Source organism: Ambystoma mexicanum, chromosome 14, assembly GCF_040938575.1.
Source record: "Ambystoma mexicanum isolate Mex_15411 chromosome 14, UKY_AmexF1_1, whole genome shotgun sequence".
NCBI classification, from domain to species: Eukaryota; Metazoa; Chordata; class Amphibia; order Caudata; family Ambystomatidae; genus Ambystoma; species Ambystoma mexicanum.
In genome coordinates, this window is record NC_090940.1 from 112,390,842 (window position 1) to 112,414,208 (window position 23,367).

At 44.8% G+C, this 23,367-nt stretch overlaps 1 protein-coding gene across 5 annotated transcripts in view; it reads right to left on the minus strand.

Annotated features, from left to right (window-relative positions):
* Positions 1 to 23,367, minus strand: part of TTBK2 (tau tubulin kinase 2) — a 1,138,589-nt gene that overhangs the window by 542,639 nt on the left and 572,583 nt on the right. For all 5 annotated transcript variants that reach the window (XM_069638663.1, XM_069638662.1, XM_069638661.1 and 2 more), the window contains exons 9-10: positions 8,039 to 8,131; positions 1,323 to 1,448 (exon numbers count right to left, since the gene is read on the minus strand). In XM_069638663.1, coding sequence (XP_069494764.1) covers positions 1,323 to 1,448; positions 8,039 to 8,131 — 219 coding nt within the window. The remainder of the gene's footprint in view (positions 1 to 1,322; positions 1,449 to 8,038; positions 8,132 to 23,367) is intronic.

A 23,367-nucleotide genomic window follows, 5' to 3' on the forward strand; every position in this document is an offset into this window, starting at 1 on the left:
AAATATCGACTGGGTGAAAATAGAGGGCAATATATATGGACACAAACATTACATTTTCCCTAAGGGCATGCCCATGCATGCTTCACATTACAAGCTTGGTTTAAAATCTTTACAGGCTTATGTTAATTGGACACCACTTCTTCCTTCCAAAGCAGTCAATCCACCACCTAATTTGTAACATGTTTACAGCGATACAACAAATGCTGGGTACAAGCAAACAAGAGTTAATGGACTTCCCTATTAGAATCAAAACATTACTGAACCAGATGGATTGGATTAACACTCAATCTGCCAATTTGAAGTACACATTTTTTCTTTTTACCTGCTTGCTTGAGGAATACATTGGGTAATGTACCTCTTTATCAGATGAAATCCCAAAACAGAACTTAGAGGCTCAACTTTCTAAGATTTAGAATGAACCTCCTTCCTATTCGGTATAAGATCTAATGCATTTTGTCAGGAGGACTTTTGCAGATTTTGTGGGGATGCCACCAAGAGGAAACGTTAGAACACTACATGGTCTCGTTCTTCAACCTAGCTGTGCACTGCCCTTTGAAAAACATCTAGAGCATCTGAACTATATGTCCGTAGAGGTGATTTGGAATAACATTATGAGTGGAGAGTCTATGTCCTTGTGTATAGCTGTGGTTACATTTGTATTAGATATTGTAGGACTTCAATCATGTATTTATTTTTCTTCCTTTATATATCTTTCCATACATTTTAAATGTTTTTATTTTTCTACATTGTGAAAGACTTAATGAAACTAAAAAACAAATAACAAAAAAAGAAATATGGCTTAACTTTCAGGCTGTGCATGTTAGCCAGGCAGCCGCATGCAGCACCATCTTGATCAGAATCGAGATACATGGGCATGAAAAAGCCTGCCAGAATCACAATGTCTAAATAGAATCTGGACAGTGCCATAGATTCTTCCACTCTGCACTTCAACCCTTACTATGAAATGTTGTGTCTTTCTGAGAAGATACAGCTGACAATTACCAGGCTGAACAAAGGACTTCAAAGGGGTTTCAAGGCTGAGGCTGGGCACCTGGGTGAATTCCAGGGACATACCTTGAGCAGGGAGAACTGAAGGCACAACTTATCAAGTAAATTCCAGCCAAGACCAAAGACTTTTCCAAACTGCACCAGATTCTTAGAAAGCTTATGTGCCAGACAACACTTAATTCTTTATGACATCTTAGTGCTTTCGTTTGCTAAATAGGGGGTTAACTTTAAACCAAGCACCCAAGAGGCAAAATGAGGTTACCGTAATAAATGAGACATGGTAAAGCAGTTAACAATAATGACCATCATCTTACTTGGTAATCAGGCTTTGTGACATAATCCAGGGTGAGAATATGATCCAAAAAAATGTTGAATTCAGGAGGCAGATGTTTCAACATGAGTCTGTGTTCATATCTCTCTTTGATGGATCCCACTTGTTCCTAGAAACAATCAAATTGGACAACGGGCTTACTGCTAAAACTTCAGTATTCAAGGTAAATTCCTGCAGGTATAATAATTGCTGGCACTATTACCAAATTTAACAGTACTCCATTTGTTGATCAAAGATAAAGGGTTGAATCTGCTATCCTGGGATTCAAACCTTTGACTGCAGGTTGCACAGATGTCCAAGACAATAACAATCTGTGGCATGTCTCTGATCCCAACATTACATTAAAAACGCACATTCATATTACACACTATTAATATGAGATATTTATGGGGTGCACGAGAACTTAACTTGCTAAAGCACTGCAACAGCATTCAGATACAAAACATGAATTACTTGAAAACCTTTTACTGTGGAATGGAAATAAAAAGTTTGTTTTTTTAATAGACTTTTTGTGTCACGTTCACATTCGGAAATGAATACCTAGCACTATGCAACAAAAAGTAAAGATTACATTCAGTTAGTTAGCCTGACAGATTATTCTGCTTGATTTATCGGCCATGGACACAGTGAACCACCATGGCCTGCCATCGTCTGCTCAAGAGACTGCAATCAGTCGCAGGTGTCTGACAAATCCATGAAAGGGTTATTGTCCTTCCTTTCCAACAGGAAGCAGCGTGTGATTATATGGTACTCTATTTCACTGCTCGGAATGGACAACTGTGGGGTGTCCCTAGGACTAACCTCCGTCTTCACTGTTCTTTAATTTATTACAAGAAGGCATTCTGGACCCTGCTCATTAAACAGCACTTCAACTTCTATGCGGACGACAAACAGATATGCCTGCCGGTGTCAGTCAGAGATGACAATTTCTCATAATTCTCAAAGGGGCTTGAGCATTCTGAATCCTGGATGAGCTACTAAAGCGCTGTGCGTCAAACACATGCTAGTAAATGGGCCTGAAGCACTGACTCATTCAATTGTATATACGCTACAATGCACCCACTATCTTCAGGGAAAGAGTGCTGATCCAAACCAATATGAGTTATCTATGGGATTCTGATATAAGGATCAATATCTAGAGCAGAACTGTAGCCATACAAAAGTAAAACATTTGCACTGAAAACAACTCAAAAGGATCATCTCTAGCCAACAGGTAGACCGCACTTTCCACTCGAGAACTGCAATAACATATATGCGGGCCACCAAGCCCACCTATTCCAACTGCTCCAGGAGGTGCAGCACACTGCTGGCAGACAGATCTCTGGGCTGAGAAACCAAAGTGATCTCTGTCCAACTGAAGAGGTTTCAATGGTTTCCCAGGAGACACCAGTGTCCATTACACCTACAAAAGACAGGAAGACAGACAATTTGCCATTCTGGGCTTTGCCCCTGCAACTTTCTGGCCCTCACGCTAATATCCACACATTCTTGAACATACTTTCAGGCCTCATTTATAACAAGTCTGTTCCGACCTCCCACTGTCACCGGTCATATGCTAGCTGCTGTACCTTGCCCCACCTGACACCACTACTGAACTTCTGCTGCATCTGTGCCCTGCTCAGATCATTTTGGGGGATGTGACAAATCGAAATCGAGGGAATTTGTTCCTTCTTCCCAAGGGGGAGTCCCACCTTCCCCTGTGAGGCTACGGAGGTGAGCCACTCCACAATACCCTCCCTAGGGGTAGAGACAAGTGGACCCTCACAGGGAGAAACTTCCCCTTGGGGGCAAGGACTTCTGTTCCTCTAAGAAACTCCCCAACTCCTCTCCCATGATGATATACATGGAACTGCATGAGATGCATAACAGCAATAAAACCCAAGACTGGACAAAAGACAGCATTAACATGTATCAAGAAAGTCCAAGAAAAGAAGCTGGCTCTTTAAGGACAAACTGCAACTTCACTTTGATGATGACTTTTAAGGAGAGGACATGCTGCGAAGAGTGAGTGAATTGTATGGCAGCAGGGGAGGCCCCAAGGAAGCGTAACGGAGGCGGGAGGCCGAGCCAGCGAGAGCAGCAGATCCTGCGAAATTCAGAAGGACTCCGAGTTAGAGGAGCAGACACTGGGAAGACAGCGTACTGAATTGCGAGGAAACCGAGGTTCCTGGGACCAGACAGCAGTTGGTGACGTGACCATGAGTAGTTTGTGGTAGACAGGGAGTCCTATCAATTAGTCCCACACGAACGCGCAGATGTATGCGCAACGGCACCGGTTCCCAGGAGGAACGACGGATTGAAACACAAAAGCGAAGCAAGCAATGGGTGGAGATTCGCCAATGGAGAAAACAGAAAAAGAACCAAGAAGGAGAAAAGGCCCAGCGTGACGGCAGGCCCCGAAACGTTGCCCCATGAAGAGAGGTCATGGGAAGAACAGGAGGACCAGGAAGCCGAAAGGGAATCTTATACAAGTGGAGAAAATCTTCTCAGTGTATGTGTTGCAACTCAAACTCCGAAGTTCATACATTTGAACTGGAACCAAAGCAGAAGGAACATCATATGAAAACCTGAGAAAAAAAAGATTAAAATCCGTGGACAAGAGGGATTCATTGGAGAGTAGTAGAAATAAAAGTCTGCAATATGAAAAAAGAGCCAGATAAACAGAAGACCAAGAGAAGTCTAAACCAAAAACAATTCTGAGGGTATGACCCAAACAAGGGAAGATATCATGCAAGGTTGTAAACAATCCAAATATGTGAATGAACGGATCAAAAAACTTTACGAAGGAGCCCCGGGAATATAATCCCACAAGACCAGGGAACAGCCCAATACTTTATCCATAAACTGCGAGCTCTGGTACAGAAGGTGGCTAGAGACGATTTGCAATTAAGATATTAAAAAGGAACATAAAAGCAAAGCAGATCCCTGCTTAGCCAGGAGAAGGGAGCCGTTCTCCTGGCCTTGGTCTGTTTGAACAGTGGTAGGGTCCGATAGGGATTTTCTTACTGATTTGGACATTTCCAGACGACTAATTAGTACCTTAATTATATAGGTTGGGAACAACCGATAGTTATAGGGAGAGATGCGCATTATTATTTAATAAAACACATTGTCGGAAAAGCCTTCAAAGCGTCTGCATACTACTTCTGACCTGCCACAGGGAGCACTGTAACCTTTGTTCCAAATGCTTGCTGTCAAGCTCCAAGGGGCAATTATGTTTGATGTGATTGCTCCACAATTTAAAAAGAAAATAAACCTTGTGGACAAATATTTCGCATTTCCATACTGTTCTTTAACAATACATTCCCCCAAATGTGCTGAACCTTTTGTTACTTATATGCCCCAAGTCACTGCTTGTTTGGATATCACTTTGGAAATCAATGTCCCCCTCGTTTTGCTTATGCTCAAGGCTTAGGCACTTACAGCCTTCCCCTCACAATTTCTTATGGTAATGAAAATAAAAGAACCAGATATGAGATAAGCAAAGGCTATTCCGCAGCATGTTGGCCATGTGTTTTAGTCTCCATCGCCTCTTACTCTTTCACAAAAGAGAAAACACTGAAAGTAAAAGCTAAAATATGAATCCTTTATTTCCCCCTCATCAGGAATGTTCCTTCGTAGACCATTAGTGGTCATGGCAATTCCACTATATATCAAGGTTGTATTAGGAGAGATGTGCACTATTGCTATGAAGTTCTTCTTTCGACTGTGTCGCCTGGCCATTAGCCCAATGTCTTCCCACTTTGTTTATTATTCAGTGCTTTCAGAAAGAGAAGTGCTGTTTGATTGTCTTTAGGCGCACAAGTACTATGCAAGAAAATTATTTTTGTAGACTTTCACTCCACTTCAATAGAAAGATCCAGGAATAGCTGCTATTTTGTGATTCTGACTTGATTTTTAGGAGTGGCTTAACTCTATTTTAGGGATCACTGGTCAGTCCTTAAGGCTGCCAGTGCATGCAGGGAAATCTTTTTTTCCAGTTCCTTTTGGACTATGGGAATTTTTCCCATGGAAAGTGAAGTGCAGGCAGATTGGCAGTGGTGTCTTTAGGTCCACACCTGTGCACCTCTGTTTACCGGATGGCAGCTTTTTGTGCACTAGAATTCTCAAAATTACTTGTCATGTTGCTTTAGCCCAGTCTTTGTGCTGCACAGTGTTGTTGGTGGTCTTCTTCCTGGGATGTGGTAGGTGGTGGGTCATATGTAGGCATCCTTTGGATGGGCTCTTGCCAGAGCTTACAAAGTAGCCTTGTGTGAGCTTGGAATGGGTTTAGGCTGAATGTAAAGCTGCAGACTGTCCCAGTGCACATCCTGGACCATGTATGAGGCCATGGCCTTACAGCATCATAAGGCCTATGATATACTGTTGTAACATCTTGTATCACCAATTTGGGCAACTGTTAACAGTGTTGCTGTTTAAAACTTTGTACATTTTAAAGTGTGGCGTCTCCCATTTCTGACACCAAACATTGGCTGTCTGGGTATTTATATGGTTTTACTCTCACGCTGGTATTTTGACTTCGGCATGTGTGTTGCTAAATAGGATATTTTTGGACTCTACTATCTGGAACATCTATTGCTCGACAAGTTCAAATGTATGTTAATTGTACTTTACTCCAAGCACTGGATCTCTTTAGTCTAAGCCTCATGGGACAGTCTGGTTCCAAAGTGAGTATTTGATTAGGCTTTTGTGAAACCTTTACAGTAACCTACATCAGTAGTGGATTAACACATTGTAAGCATTTGTGGTAGGTCAGAATCGGGAGATTAACAAGGTGGCATTGGAACGGACTTAGATTTATTTTTCCAACGCAAACCTGAGCTGTCCCTATGTCAAAGATTCTTGGCCCTACTATAAAGAAAATATCAAAAGGGTGCTCATCAGGATGTCTCTACAAAAGAAGTTAGTCAGAATCCTATCCTAACCTGAGCTGAGTGCTGTCCCCATTACAATTAACAAAACACAATATACAACAAAAGGCACAACTGGGCCCTTAGCCCTCTCAAATGAATGGTGGGTGGTTTACGACCCAGAGCCTGGTATGTCTTTCTTGTTAGGGTTCCTTTCCCCCGGCCAGTCCACAGTCTAAGTCTGAATATCTTTTCACTCTGTCTTTCTTCGACACAGTTCTATTAAGGGCAACCAAATCCCTCTGGTCCTCTTTTCTCCTTTATACCATCTTGCCCATATCCTTCAACCTGTAATGAGGATGTTCCTGGTATTTCTTTTTACCAATCAAGTCCTGGGCTTTCTTGGCTTCGAGGCACCTCTTGGGTTTTACGCCACCTTGGGTTTTGGTTTCGTTCACACCACCCTTGGGGTATAAATTCCCCCACCTCGCATTGGGGTATAATTTCATTCACCCCAGCTTGGGGTTTTGCTTCCTTCACCCTGCATTGGGGTCTGGTTCTGCCCCCCCCACATTGGGGTCCTTCTGTCCGTCACCCCAAGTGTTAAAAAAAATTAAAGACAAGCAACCTAATTTAGGCTATATTTGGGGAGTTACAAACGTTTTTCAAGGTTATCAGTGGTGTTCAGTGCTCGTAAAGTTAGATACACTGGGTGTAGAAGGGCAGCTGCCAATCCTAGTCATCCAAGGGTACCCCAGACAGGATTCCTATGCTCAGTTTTCATCACCAAAAGCAAGACAATGGCACATATAGGTTACGACTTTACACCTGTTGAAATATGGTGTAGGTGGAAGCAACATGGAGTAAGCAATCCAACCCTCGGTGTATGGTTTTGTTCACCCATCCTTGAGTTACTGCTTCTCGTACCTCGCCTTGGAGTCCTCCCCCCTAATCTTGTCTTCAGGTCTGGTTTCCTTCACCTCCCTTCTCACGGCTCAACTGCATACCTCTAGTCTCATGGTGGTGTCCCTTGGGAGAATCAGGACGATCGTCCCAGACGTTGACATTTCCTCTGCATCTTCTTGGTTCTTTGCTTCGGGCAGAGCTTGAACCTTTCCTCCATCGGCTTTCTGCGTGTCACCGGTTCCAGTTCCATGGGTGGCTTGTGCTCTGCTCGGTTTCTCACAGCCGGGCATTCCCAGCGCCTCCTCTGGCAGGGCTGTCTGCATACCGCAGGCTGTGCTATGGCCAGCTCCACCACACCTGGAATATGCTCTCCCCTTCTGGGTACACAGGAGGAGGGATTTGCGTGTCTCCTGCTCTGCAAATGTCTCTCTCCCCATTAGAAAGTTGATAGGCTCTTTATCCTTGGTGGTGGGACTTCCCATGGCTCTATCATTCCGATGTTCAGAAAACCATAGCAACCATTCTTACAGGTATTCCCAAGTCATCATACATTTTAACTCACATGCAGCAATCAAAGGTATGGGGGAACATGGGAATAGGGACGAAAACCAATATTCCTTTCTACAGACCTTCTGTCCTCTAAAGGGGGTGAGGTGTCACCCCAATAGGATCCCGCTTGCTCAGTCCCCTTGAGGTTGTTCAGCTTAGCAGGATTACCTACCTAGTCCCAAAGAGGAGTCTTCCCGATAATTTCCTTCTTTAAGTTATAGACAGACCCCCCCCCCATCCCCCCCAAACTGCAACTGATAAAGGATTCACACTAAAAGCAGCAACTCAAGAGAAAACATGAAATCATAAATAAAGATTGCTTGGATAAACTCTTTGTTTATCGCCCCCCTGAATAAATCAGATTAGCCCTCCATCAAAATCCCCATGGGTTTACCTTGTCTTTAATTTTCCTCCAAGGCAGCTGTCCGATCACAAATTCCACAAGCATGTAAAACAGGGACCAGAGGTCATCATGTCTGCCCATTTCCTGTGAAAAACGTATGCCATTTATTAGTGCTGTGTTGAGGTTACTTCAAGACAAGTTTTATTTTTACCACTGATGCAGGTTACAGAAAAAAAACAACCACCACGATCATGCTACTTAAAGCTTAGCATATACCAAGATTGTCATCAGTGAAAGCTGCTTTTCAAACAGCAACAAATTGACAATTATCAGGAACTAGAATTAGTGAAGTTAAGGGGCCTGTGATGCAGTAGCAAAGATTTGCTTTTTCTGTTGCAGTCTACAGCAGAATTCCTGAGAACATTTCACAATAAGCACTTGTTTTCGTTTTTGACTTGGAAAGAATGTACATTTCCCCTTGTTTGTTTGTTTATTATTTATAATGCGCAAACATACCCTAGGGCAACAGTGCACAGCAAATACAAGAATATGCGAAGCTTAGTTACACAGCATTACATTTACATACAGATATTTAAGTATAAAGGTTAAACAGAGGAATCATAATACAACATATTTACAATGGCAAAATATACAGGTTTGATGGGCAGTCATTTCAGTTAGCACTACATTAGTGAGCATTCGCTTTCAACCACAGGATAGAGTTGGTCCTGAAGTTTAGGTAGGGAAGGTCAGTTCTTACTGTGTGGGGTAGAGTTCCACAATTTAGCTGCTTTCACCGGGAAGCCGTTACCACCGATAGTAGAGCGATTGAAATTATCCAGTCTATTTCATAGGAACTGCATGTGCTATTTGACTGACATTATTCAAAAAAGCAAAGTCAAATTATTATTTTATTTATTGAATTGAGCACGTGTTAAACGTCTACAACAGAATGGTGTTTCCAGGCGCCACAAGGTAGAATGAGCCAGGAACAAGGGGAGTAAATAACAGTGTCAAATATACAGTAAATGACGTGCAAGTGCTGTGAAGAGAGTGCAGGAGATAGGGAGGGGGGGGAGAGCAGGGTAAGGACAAGTGCAGGTGGGAGGCAGGGGGTGATGGGGGGTAGTGCCAAAGGAAGCCAAAGAGGAGGCCACCATCTAAGTGCTAGGGCAGAGGAATCCCAGGGTGGGATACACAGCCGCCAGGCAGGAGGCCCTCAAGGGCAGTGCTGCGGGGGCCGTAGGGAGGAACCCGGGGGAGGGGGGGGTTGGGGAGGTGCTATTGTCGACTGGGTAGAGGGCCTTGTAGCCATGAAATTCATAAGGACCAGGCCGCCAGTCCCAGCAGCAGTGGAGTGATTAGCAGGGAAGAGAAAGAGGTAGAGAAAAGCAGAGTTTTGAGTAGTTTCCGGAACTTAAGGAGGCCCGGCTAGAGTCCGAGAGGGGCAGAGAGGCTGTTCAAAAGAGAGGCACCAGACAAAGGGAGACCTGCCCCCCCACTCTCTGCTTGGAGAAACGTTTGACAATTAGAGAGTTGAGTTAGAGGAGCAGTGGGCTCTAGCACAGAAGTATTTAGGGAGGGAAAGTTGGAGATAGTGTGGTCCCAAGCACCAGAAGGCCTTGTGGATGATGCAGAGGGTCTTGAATTTGATCCTCGCAGCCATTAACTAAAAGGGGCGTAGGGAGGCAAGGGGGAGATTGAGGAAGAGGCTGTTGCAGTAGTGAGGCCTAGAAAGGACCAGAGCTCTGGAGATATTGAGCTTCTGGGGAAAGGTGAGGAAAGGGAGAATGCCTCTAAGGAGCTCAAGCTGGAGGTGGGCCCTCTTGGCAGGGTCCAAGATGTGAGGGGTGAAGGAAAGGAGCAGAGTCAAAGATAACCCCAAGGTTTTTGGCCTCAGAGGATGGTGAGGGTAGCGGGCACAAGAAGGATGGCCAGAGGGTAGGAGGGAAACGGGGCGCAGGTGCTCCAATGAGAAGGATCTCTGTTTTACTGGCACTGATCGTAGGCCACACACCATGCCTGGATGACTATCAGACAATCGGGGATGAGAGGAGGAAGAGGAGGTAGTAGAGTGAAGTTTGAAGGAAAGCTGTGTGTCATCAGCATAACACTGGAAATGAGGAGAGAAGGAGGGGATCAGGTGGGCAAGATACATTGAGGAGCCATGGTGATAGCATAGAGCGCTGGGGGGTGCGGCATGTAGCGAGTGAGGAGGTGGAAGAGAAAGGGCCCAGTTGCAGCTGGAAGGGGCAGTTAGTGAGGAAAGAGGTCAGCCATTCCAGTCCGTGATGCCATGGGTATTACAGAGCCGCTTTTTGAGGATAGAGTGGTTGAGCGTGTGTCACACTTTTTGTGGGAATAAGAGCACACGTAGGCAAAATAACTAATTCAACACAACTTTATTTAAAATTATAATTCTCTTGAAAAGGATACGCCAGCAAGAGGTTTCTTCCAAAATCTGCAGGACTTCTTTCCGTTTCAAAATTAGGGAAAAAAACTCTTCCTTCTTGTATTGTAAATCTATGTCTAATGTTTAAAGTCACAACTCTTGTAAATTCCCTCCAGCAGGTAGAAACTACGCTTCAACCAGGCTCCTTTCACCTCGTAGGTATCACCTTCAGAACTCTGAACCGGTTTTCATTGAATAAAGGCTTCTGTGTAGTGAATTCCCATTTTAGATTGCTCTCATCACAGTAGCGTTTTAAAAGTATTCCCCTTGCAGACACAGTATGTTGATACGAGGGATAAGAATGTTTGCATCAATCTCTTATGCAAGTTCTGGTTATCTCTCCGTAAACTTGTAACCAACAAAATACTTAAACAGCATGTGACTCTATTATGAAGTAAAAAGGGCCTGTGAGACACCAGCTAATTCAGCGTTGTTACCTACGTCTCCCTTTCAGTGCTGATGCATGTCAGTTTCACTTTCAATGCAGCGAAGGCATCGGAGTCTCTCTTTCATAAAAGTCTCAGGCCCCTCCTCTTCAGGCTTCCTTCACTTGGTAGCCCGGCGTCAATTTCACAGCGGAGCTGGTCGTGCCAGCATATGCTTCTATAACGCTGACAGGCCCTGCCTCTTCAGGTTCTCTTCGTTTCGTGTTTCTGTCCCAAACTCACAGCTGATGTGGGCGAGTCAGCGTACACTTCTCCTTAACGTCGACAGGCCCCGCCTCTTCAGCCTCCGCTCAGCTTGCGACTCAGATTCCGCCTTACAGCTGATATCGGGGCTGGGAAGCGGGCGGTTTCTTTCCTTTTATATATTTAACAAACACCTGCTTTGGCGCAACGTTTTCTCCCTCTTCGTGTGTTACAGTGGAGCTTCATTAATAAGCCCACTCGTAATGGACATTTTCTTCTTCTCCCCCTGTAACTGTCTCCTAGCAATGAACAAAACAAAAAGCCCACTAAAGGAAAGCACCTGTCCAGAGCTTATAATATTGAACACTGTAGATCTCCATGACTCCAGAAAGTCCCGCCCACTTAACCTTAACCTTTCATCTCGCCTGAGCTGCAACCTGTTTTTGTTGGAGTCCTCCTTGTATATAAACCCTTCAGACCCTTCACACCGTGTCAAAGGCAGAGGAGAGATCGAAGAGAATGAGAACAGCATGAGAGTTAGAGTCAAGATTTTCGAGCATGTCTTCACAGGTATTCAGGTGAGCAGTTTCTGTGCCTCTGGAGGCCTGGAATCCAGATCGATGGTCATGAAGGCAACCAACAAGTTAAGTATGAATGATCAGTTGGGGGAGGACCAACTTCTCCAAGAGTTTACCCAGGAAGCAGGTAGTGGAGATAGGACGATAGTTAGCTGGGCAGGATGGGTCACCAGCTGGCTTTTTTAGAAGAGGGTGCACAGGGGAGTGCTTGGGGGGAAAAGAGGGAAGAGCAAGTGGCGAAGGAGTGGTTACAGAAGTCCGCGAGAGCCAGGGCGAGAGAGGAGATGTTGTCCTTAATGGTTCTAGAGGAGCAGGGGAGCACCTGTTTGGTTGAGACCTTCATAGAGAGGACAACTTTCGAGACCTCATCAGGTGCAATGGGCAGGAGAGTGCGGGGGGTGGAGGGAGGCAAAGAAGGAGAGAAGGAGCAGGAGTATAGATGGGGGTGATGGAGAGTGATGATAGGATGTCCTGAGTTTTAGATGTAAAATGGGAGGCCAAAGCAGTGCAGAGAGCCTGGGAAGGAAGGAGGTAAGTGGAGACTGCAGTTGGATTGGGGAGTTCCTTGCAGATTTTGAAAAGTTCAGCCGTATTGTTAGTGGCTCCAGAGATGCAGGATTTAATTTGGGCCATCTTCTTGGAGCAGATAGAGAGACGATATTGCCTTTAGAGCAGGCGACAGGCCAGTTCTCAGAGGATGAACCGGAGTTCTGTCAGTTATGTTCAGCAACTCAGAAAAGCTAGATCAGAATCGTACATCCGTTGCGCTTGGAGGCAGGCAGGCTTCAGACAGATCTTCATGATGGGGGCAAAGATGTCAAGGGTGTTAGAGATGGAGAGGAAGGTTAGCAAGGAAAGAGTCAGAGGGAGAGTCAGAAGCAGGAGTGGGTGGAGATGACTGCAGCGACTGACACTTGCTTCATTGGTTGAATGACAGCAAAGGAGGCTGGTAGTGTGGTAGGTGGCTCCATCAAAGGGCCGAGGGGCCCAAAGTGAGAATAGAGAGTGCTCAGACCAGGAGAGTGGGGTGGTGACCGGGTTAGAGATACGGATGTCGCCAGAGATAAAGTCATCCAGAGTGGGTTGACCCGACGGAAGAATAGTAAGAGGACATCACAGAGGTCATGAAGCCGTGAAGTGGTTGATTCATGAGAGTCGAGGTGGATGTTGAAGTCACTGAGGAGGAGGAGGGGTTTGGAAGTAGAGGTCATGAGGGCGCAGGCGGGATCGGTTCATTCAGAGAGGAAGAGAGGGATAAGGCCAGGGGGCCTGAATATGGTAGCTCGGGTGAGTAGGAGAAACCCCAAGCCTACAGACAAGGTATTCAAAAGAGGTGTATGATTGAGAAGGTATGATAGAGGCAGAGACCCACTCAGGGAAAATCGGGGCCACTCTGCCTACGGGCCGGTTGGGCCTGGGTTTGGAGAGGAGTCTGTAGCCCTCAGGAAGGAGAATGTCAAGAGCAGTGACAGAGCTGGCACTGATCCACGTCTCAGTAAGGACAAGGATGTCAAGGTCAGTCTTCAAGGCGGAGACATATCAGGGGTGTTTGACAGCAGAACGAGTACAAGTAGCTAAGTGAAGCCGATTACCACCTTTGAAAGTTTTCCAAGGAGGGATACAGGGTCATGGTACTCCAGTCGGTGGTGGTCAAGGGGTTAGAGTGGAGGAGGGAAGAGTGGCAGGAGCTTGGATATGTACAATATATAACAATCCATAAAATAACTTCTCCAGTAAAAAGAACCCTGAAGATAAAGGAGCAAGCAAATGGTAACCGATTCAAAAAAAGACATTTAAAGTAAATTAAGAGACATCCAAATTAGTTTCAATTTGGCTAAAACGGATGTACGAATAATTTAACTAAAACGGATGTACGAATAATTTAACTCACCACTCAAGAACCCTTTTCCATACCCATAATCAAATCTTGATGATTTCTACGTGCCACTATACTCCTCCCTCACACAAGAAGGTCTACTCCTTCCCTCCTTATTGAAAGGTATTCTCCTCTTACCTTGTCATATATCACGATGGGAGAATGACAAAATACCAACATACTAGCATAGGGCTGGCAGATTGACAAGAAAAGAAATGGAGACATCCACCTTGCTTCAGATGTGAAAAGATCTGTAAATCGTAGGCTGGAGGAGTGTGCTAGATTTCTGCACTTGCCTCTGTGATGGGGCACCGCTGCTTACATACTGAATGCCATAGTAGATCAAAATCTTTGCTGTAGAGTGGATTGTGACTTTGCTATAGTCCTTTGGTCATCAAAAGAGAAGCATAGTGATCTAGCCACCTGGAGACTGGTGTTGGAGAACACTTACGAGGATGGCAGCGTGGCAAGATTGCATATGCAAGACGATCTAAACATTTGTTGCATTGGGGTGAGCCATGTTGAAACTCTGAAAATGACTGTCATGGGGATACGGATATTTTGCCCTTCTTCCCCCTTCTTTACAACTAACAGCGAATTGACTGACAAGACCAAGAAAGCATTTAGAAGACTAACAGATTTTGCCACAGGCTCTCCAGGTGTAGTGGCCCTCAACGGTGCTGCCCCACTCCCATATGATAGCACTGCAACCACCACATCCAGTATCATAGTTAGTATAGGTAATACCAGTAAGATTGCAGCATGGCATCTGCATGAGAGGACGGATAGGTGTGTGCTGTGAAGAAAGAAGGGCAAGGACTAAGAATACTGGAATCACCAAGAACTATTCTCCAACCCACAAAAGCTCTGGATGGGGGCTGAGGCATATAGCCACCAGGATCAAGCCAACAGCTTGTGCAGAACTTGGTGCTCAAAAGAGGCTTTGCTTGTTTTTGGGAACCATTCATCTAACTACTGTTGGTTTAGCTGCCTTCCTGTCAAGAGCAAGACCACCATAAATAACTCATAGGATAATAAGTAGCTGCGAAATGCTTAGTCCTCTCAAGATAACATTCCAGTGTAAGTACAATTTCAGGCAGAAATGGAAATTAAAAGGCAACCAAGGGATAAATGAATGTACTGTACAAACAACCTCTTTGTCCATTTCAAACACAAGGAAGGCTTCCATATAATATAGCCTGTGAGTTCTCCAAGACAAAAGAAGCAAACAGGAAGACATTGGCTTGAATGGTCTGCTTATGATGTTTATGCAAAAACAGTTGGGTAGTACATCAGTTTTGGAAAAGAGCCTTTGACTGAAAATATGCTTTTAGTATGTAAATCAAAATATAGGTGCAGACCTCTGAAGGGTACCCAGTATTGATACAATTACTCTCTCAGGGGCAATCATTTCTCAGAACTATTCAGTCTCTTCACTTTCAATAGAGAACATCCGCAGCCACAAACTTTGTTAGATCAAATCAACAAATCCATTGTAATGTTTATAGCCCTTAAACACTGTAGTTGATTCCAAAATGGCCACCGAGTAAGGAAGACGTTTCGGAGGACTGTCTTCCATTTGAAATTTCCAACTGGAAATCAACAAATTCACTCCCCAGCCGGTGAGAAATCACATCTGGGGTTCCCAGATATGCCCCCCCCCACCCCACCACAGCAACACAAAAGCCTGCAACGACAGCCGGATAACCCAGCATCAAGGATTGACCATGCCTGTGTGTGTAGATCTCTGCACATACATACCGGCTTGATAAACCACAGACATTTAGGTGAGGCCCGGAGAGCATGCAAGCTATGTTATCCTTCATTACTAAAACAGAGGCTGTGCTCCGCTAACGAAAAGGGACACTGTCAAGCAGGGGAGTTGCTAGGTCTGGAAAAGACCCGGGGCTATGCTGATGTTGGAACTGTTGGGACTGGGGGCTAGCTAGTCTTTTGGCTGTAGCTCCTGAGATTCTTTCCGGGGCTACAACCAAAGGATCAGGGGCTATAGCCGCCTTAGCCCCTGCCCCCCTTGCAACGCCCCTGCTGTCAAGGGTGAGGGACGCCTGCAACTTGAACTATTCACTGTGCCAGCTCTGCGTCTATAATGTTCAACAAACATACAGGGCACAGTGGGGTGTTCGGACGCGTGCAAATAGCTACCGCAACAAAGGAGCCTTCGCCCCAGGGGCTCCAGCCTGAAAACTACATTAAGAATTGTCAGGACTATACAGCGGTAGGTGAGCGCAGCAGCCCGCACCCAATATTTAACGGGGGGCTGGAAATCATAGCTTGCCACCTGAAATGGTAGATGGCCCCACTATCGATCCGTAATTGACATAAAGGGAATCTTAGAGCTGTAAATCGCCTCCATGGTGGCTCCTGCTTGGAATTAGCAGAGTTGATCCATATGCAGCACGTGCCGCGGTTCACACACCCACAGAAGCTCCATAAGGAATCTATCTCCAGCAAATAGCCACAATCTATACCGCGACTTGTGACTAATAACAATCTGATCTCTTAACATGGGATTAACCTAGCCTTTTACCAATAGGTCACTCCTTCACTGTGGCCCCTAACACCAAGGCCTCGTCCTGTATCCATATAGAATTGCACAACTTGATACAGAGAACCAGCGTGCTGGCGCACATTCGAGAATGAGGCACACTATTGAAGCAATCCAGACTGCAAGAGGGCTATACAGCAGACCTTGGGCCTATCTGCATACACTTTCTCTGACATTATGGTCAGAGACAAAAGCTCCCGGGCCCGAGCTAGCAGCGTGCCTGCACCTGGAATCTCTTCAAGACTTTAACCCAGGTGTATGTATGTTGGGTGGTGGAAATAAACTTGGTCTAGCTGGGCAACCCCTGCCTCAGCAAAAATTACAAAAACCGCTGGAAAACCCTTGGTCAAGCAGTAAAACTCTCCCTGGGTGCATAGCAATGCCAAGGCACCTCTCTTCACCAACACAGCAACGAACACTGCCAGACATGTCGGCAGGTCAGTAAGGAAATAACATCCATGGCTGAACGTGTTGACTTAAATGAACAAGCCATTCAAACTTTAGATTTTGACTGCAAACAAACAGATGTAGCACATAACTTACAACTCCAATATGAGGACTTCGAAAACAGATCACGTCGATCCAAGATTAGAATAAGGAACCTTCCGGAAACGATCTCGGATTCAGAATGAAGAGATGCTACAGTTCAGATATTTGCACATCTTTTAGCTGGTGAAGTACCTATTGATATTCTGTCAGACAGGGTTCACAGGGACGGACTGAAAAGAACAGAACCTGGCTCCCGTCCCTGTGATGTTTTGGCAGCCTGCGCATTATATCCATAAAAGCAAAAAAACAATTCAAACTTAAGGAGACGAGGGCCTCTGCAACGATCCCATAAAATGGAATATAAATCCAACTGTATCAGGATCTTTCGCAGATAACCGTCCAAAAACAGAGACTTACAGGAAGTTGTGTGAGTTCATCAAACCCGGGACATAAGACACAGATGGACTTTTTCCTTTCAGGCTATAACTTACCCTAGATGGCAGGCAACAAAGAATAACGACGAGGGAGGCAGGTCTGTCCCAGTTACAAATGGAAGATGCCTCCAAAAGCGGGACATTGGAAAGCGCCCAATTTAACATTGCAACAAAAGGTACAAAATCCAGGGCCGGGGACTGGCAGCTTAGCACACAATCAAAAAAGAATCGCAGGGACCAGCAAAAAAAAAGGACTGGCGCTCACGACTGAGAGGCCCGATCCCCAAATCATCTTAACTGCAACACATGGCTGGACTATATTGTGCAATTTTTCCAGATGAAATAATCATGGACCTTCAGATCTTTGACAAGCAGCAAGACCGAGCTTGACATTTTCCTTTTGGAATCTATCTGCTTTTTAGTAGCAGTTGGGGGTGCTAGGACTTCCCGCATGTATTCCCGAGTATAAAAGTGGATCACAGCCGGGTGAGTTTAACCCAGGAAAGGTTAGGTACTGTGAATCAGGCCTGGGAACTCTTTGGGGATGTTTCAGAGGGAGGGAGAAGTACACACTTGATGGCAGTTATGTTGAGGGCTGTCGGGGAGTGGGTATTTAGTTGAGGGGGGATCTCACCTGCAGTGTAAAAGTATGATACCTTTTAAAATATAATATCCATAATGCACCAACAACCTTCAGCCCTCTGTCATATTTAGACATAACCAAAAAAAGTGTCCAACATGGAACATAAGGGGTCTTAACCCTCAACAAAAATGAAGAAAGGTGGAGTCATTCTTGAGACGGCACCAACCGGACTTGGTTGCGCTCCAAGAAACCCATATATGCAAAGCAGACAGAAGCAAACTCTGCTTACGTCATTCCTTACGTCATTACCTTACAATATTACAGGCAAAACTGCAGGTGTGCTGATAGCAGTCAAGGAGGGATGTGGCTCTCAAATAATCTGCACCAAAACACACAAGGAGGGCAGATCTGGTTTTGCGGTCCTTAAGATATCCTCCATCAAACTAACTGTAGCAACACTATGTACCCCCAATTCCAGCCAAGATGGATGTTTGAAAAATGTCATGGGCCAACTGGCGCAATATATGGACGGAGACTTACTAATATTGGGGGATTGTAATTTGACTTGGGACCTGGCATGGGATAGAAGCAAGGTAACACAGGGCCGCACCCTACCCCTCGAGTGGGCTGCAATGCATATTTGCAGAACTATCCTTAGTAGATATTTGGCGCACCCTGAAGGGGGAGGAGAAAGGATATTCTTTTTATTCATATGTCATTCTCCCGTATAGACTATGCGTTCAAGGCTACTACTAGGGGAATCATAGCCGCAGAATCTAAAAATCAAACAGTTTATAGCCTTTGAAATAGAACTAGACGTGGAAATATCCCATATAATGCAAAAAAAATAGAAACCGATACTGGCCCTAGAATGCAGAAAGCATTCAGAGCAGCATCCGGTAGGCTGAATCTCTGTTTACCAAAGAAAGTTGAAAAAGCCCTCTTATTACTCAAACAGAAGTATAACATAAAAGCTAAGCAAATGGATCGCCTTCTGGAATACAAGCTATGATAAAGGGCTGCTTCTAGGATTATACAACAAATCAAACTGCCCTCAGGAGAGACTACCTCTGAAAATATCAGAATCCTTAAACAATTGCATACATTTTACTCCAATTTATATAAATCTGATATGCCGGATCTCAATATACAACACACAATATCTGGAGTCGATTGAATTCCCCAAACTCACGATAGCGGATACTCATATTTTAGAAAAGCCTTTCAGCATGGAAGAGGTTCTACAGGTTATACGTGAGCTCCCATCACAAGTCACCTGGTCCAGATGGTTTTGCGGCCAAGTTTTACAAAACATATGGTAACATCTTAGCTCCCGTCTTAACTAAGTTATTCAATTCTTTTTAGCACATGGAACGAATTTCACCCACTATGGAAGAAGTGAAAATGTTCCCTAAACCAGGTAAAGACCCAAGAACCTGTGGGTCCTAACACCCCATTGCACTCATTAACCAAGACACACATTGTTTTTACCAAGGTTTTGGCTAATCAGATTGTAGATCTGATACCAGCACTAATAGACACGGACCAAACGGGTTTTTATCAAATCAAGGCCAACATATGATAATATATGTAGAGTTTGCCACATTATAGAGAAGGTGGAGAAAAAAAAAAATCCACACAGTCCTTGTTTCTATAGATGCCGAAAAGGCTTTTGATCATGTAGAATGGTCGTTTCCTTTTTGACTTTAGAGAAAATGGGGTTCGGACCAAATTATATAAAATGGATAAAGGCAAACTATCAAAACCCCTCTGAAAGATTGTCAATAAACTGACATTTATCATCCTTAATCTCCCTTAATGCGGTACCAAACAGGGGTGCCCTCTCTCACCCATGTTATATACATTACATTTGGAACCCCTACTGACCAGAATTAGACAAACTGATGGAATAGCAGGTGTTATGTTTGGCAGAGTTCAACATAAAATAATGGCTAACGCCAATGACATGCTACTTATTGCAAAAGAACCAACAAGCATGATACGGGAGGCCACGCATACATTCGAGACGTTGGGGCGGAGGCGGTGGCAGGACTGAAAATAAACTTTCACAAATCGGAGACTCTGAATCGATCATCTCCTGCAGAAGCTTCGGACCTGCAGGCATGGACACGCTTAGGATGGGTTAAAGAGGGCATTACATTGCTAGGGGTAGGAATCACCCCATCCCTTAAAGATGTATATATAGCTAATTATCCCCCCTACTAAAGGACTTGGAATCGCAGCTCAAAAAATGGGCTCCACTCACAATCTCATGGCTTGGCAGAATTAACTCTAAAGATGGTCATTCTCCCTAGAGCACTTTATTTCAAGCGCTACCTATCAAAGTACCTTTATCCCTTTTCTGTAAACTACAGAGGGCAATCTCCATCTTTGTTTGGTAAAATAAACCATGGCGTGTAGCCACACTAATGCTGCCACCAGAAAAAGGAGGGTTGGGTCTTCCTAATTTCCTGGCATATCATGCTGCGCAAATCAGAGTGATAAAGGAATAGTCAGTGGGTTCAACCGAGAAGCGCTGGGTACAGATGGACAAGGCTGTGGGGTACCCAGACTAAAGGATGTACTGTGGATACCGAAACCCAATCATCCAGCCAATATTCATCTGAGCGAAATTATGCACACAGTGGCAAATACATGGGATTATGCAGTGAAAAATACATGGTTTAACAACTTTGCCCTCCCCTCTCAAGCCTTTATTTTTGTAACCCCCAATTTACCAGAGCCTTGGCCCAAATGCTTTTAGACAAAGGAAGGTGGCAGGGTGTGAGAAATTGAGAGATGTTTTCAGGGAAACAGTAAAACCATTTCCACAATGCAAGCTGGAGCTGGGGATGTATGAAAAATATTCCAGGTGAGACATTGGATTCTGGCTCCCCAGATTAAGGCTGCGTCCACCAGGGAATTAACATCCTTTGAGCACTTTGTGCTATCAAATCCAGGGAACAAGGCCCTTTTCTCTAATCTACACAAAATACTGGGGGAAGGGACACAAAAAACGAAAATTAGCTATAACGCACATTGACAGACCACATTAGGGGAAGAAGTCACGGAGCAGGGTTGGGAGACACATTGGAGAGTAATTGCCAAACTCACTAGATCGATTCAAGTCAAAGAATTCTGGCTTAAACGCATGGTGCAATGGCATTACACTCCAGCCCGCCTCGCTAGAATGAAACACACCACATCAGCTAAGTGCTGGAGGGAATGTGACCATGTTGGGAATTGGGAACACATGAATGAGATGCCTGGGTAAATACTGGGGAGAGGTGAATTCATATTTGTGTGAAATATTTTCTAGCCATAAACCTCTCATTGTGTTCTCGCTTGCTGGTTATGTTGGACGAAGACTTTAAACAACGGTCGAAAGCTGCTCAGAAAGCTTTTGTGATATTGCAATTAGCAGCTCTACTTGCAATCGCTCAGAATTGGAAGCGAAGCAATCCACCTCAAATTTCTGAATGGTTTTCTAAAGTATGGAACTTTTTATCTTTAGAGTTGATGACACATTCCTTACAGGGGGATCTCCCATTGTTTACCGAAGATTGGAACATTGTGCTAAACTTTTTAAACAAAGACTTTAATAACCAGCACTGTCCTCAAAGACTGCGCCTGTTGGGCATTGTTGATAGGCTGAATTAGGGTTACGCAGCAAAGTGGTATTGTTAATAACATTGAACTATTTTTGTGAAATGCAGGTGGGGGGTGAGTGTGGGGGTGGGCTGGTGAATTGTTGGGGTTAAGGGGTGGTGGGTTACAGTTTGTGATGTAAAATTTGAAATGGCAATAAAAATGTATTTATAATTAAAAAAAACAAAACTCTGCAATTGAATGCTTTAATAAACCCCAGGCTTTGAGTGGGCGAAAAGTTAGTTTGAGCCGGGGCTCTGCTAGATTGCCCCAAATAGCCTTGGAAGCGCCAACTCCCTTCTGCAGTCCTGTCACTCAGTCATAGTGAAAGGGCTGCCTGCAGTAGTCTGTTCTTAGGGTGTCGCTTAAGATTAAGAAGAAAAAAAAAAGGCGAGATAGGTGCACCAAAAGGTATGATGGTGCGCTTGCCTATGCTTATGTTTCTTAAACAGGAGGAGCCAACCCTCACAGGCAACCCTTTCACATAGCTGCTCTGTTGAGTGAAAGGGCTGTCCGAGGAGGTAGGCGCCTCTGATTAAGATACAAAGAGAGGCAGGCGCACTTCCATCATAACTTTTAGTGCACCCACCTCTCCTTTTCTTCTTTAAATTACTGGCTTTGGCGCACTCTCCCTTACTGTGTTTAAATGCAGTGTTAGTGATCTGTAGCATGAGAACCTCAAACTTGAATGTGTATATATTTGTAGTGTATGTTTAGTGATTTGCTTACCAGTGATTTTTAATTGCTACGAGTTCTCCAAGGCCTAAATGATTTTAACTGTATTTTTGTACATTATGCCTAACTTGTATTAACAAGAGCGTGCTGTGTGTGCTCAAACCTAACCATTCACTTTAAAACTCTCCTAAGTCTAGGCCTTACTGCTCAGTCACAAGACCTTAGTTTGGCTAGACATTTGTGCCTTTGCCTGTTCACCAGAAACAAACTGCTTCTCAGAATCTGTCCATAGGACTGATTCTGAAAATCCACCTTAACAGGCATTAATGAGTTATTCGGTCATTCACAGATAAGATGGGTGTGAGAAACCTGAAGGTGTCTCCCTGGCTAGTCTCTAGGGGTTTATCATCCAGGTGGCTAGGACATGGCCATCGCTAAAGGATCCAGTTCCTGGGGGTGGACCAGTGAGGGAGGATCATCTGGATGGGTGGCCCTCGGGGAGTAGAAGTGGGACACCGATGGGTGAGACAAAGTATCCCACTTCTTATAACACCTTTTCCCCAGCCTACCACATAGGATGCCCAAGCACACTACCCCCCCCTTTTCTAACGCGAACACTTCGCATATCACGAAGGACGATGGACTAACACTCAAGCCATTTACCTGACATGTCCCAACACCATGTTCAGGCAAAGTCAGACAATTGACCAGAACCGCACACACCAGACTGCCCTTCCCTTCCACACAGGGATAAAAGGTGGAGCACAAGAGCGCAATACGAGCAAGGCAGACTGTACAATGAAAGAGCTAACTTAGCACGACGTTTCAAGAGGAGGAGAAAGTTAGCGCGAACCGAGAGGGTGACAAGGAGAGCAGCAACCGTGCCCTTTCCGAACAAGGCCCGTGAAACCTCTATAGAAGGAATCGTAAGCCCATGAACAATAGCCAGCGTGTGTTGCAGCAGATGTCAACAGTAGACGAGAACCTGCTCCGCTGATAACCAAGCCGAGAAGAGCTGCTCGTCTCCTTGGTACCAACCTTGACTCCAACGAGAAAGAAAGCCAAGCAGTTCATCACAGCCATTGAGTCGAGGGGAGAGTCGCTAAGAAACCTAACTGTGTTGAACGAACAGTAGCAAATGGCTAATTGAACTGAAAATACAAAAAACTGTTGATATCAAAAAGCAACAGAGGAGTCCGGCACCATGTGGGTGCTCACTCAGGAGACTCTAGGTGATTACCCGATTGATGAAACTACCATTAGCAGAAGGCCTTGGGAATGGCGAGAAGGGTGTCAAAATGGTCATACAGGGGTCTTGTAAAATCCCCTGTACATCAGGTCCACGGCGGCAAGAGACTTTTTGTAGAAAAGAGACTTAACCACCGAAGGCCCCAATTGCTGAGAGCGGAACTGTTGGCTCGTGCTAGGAAAGCTTGAGCATGTGCTGTGC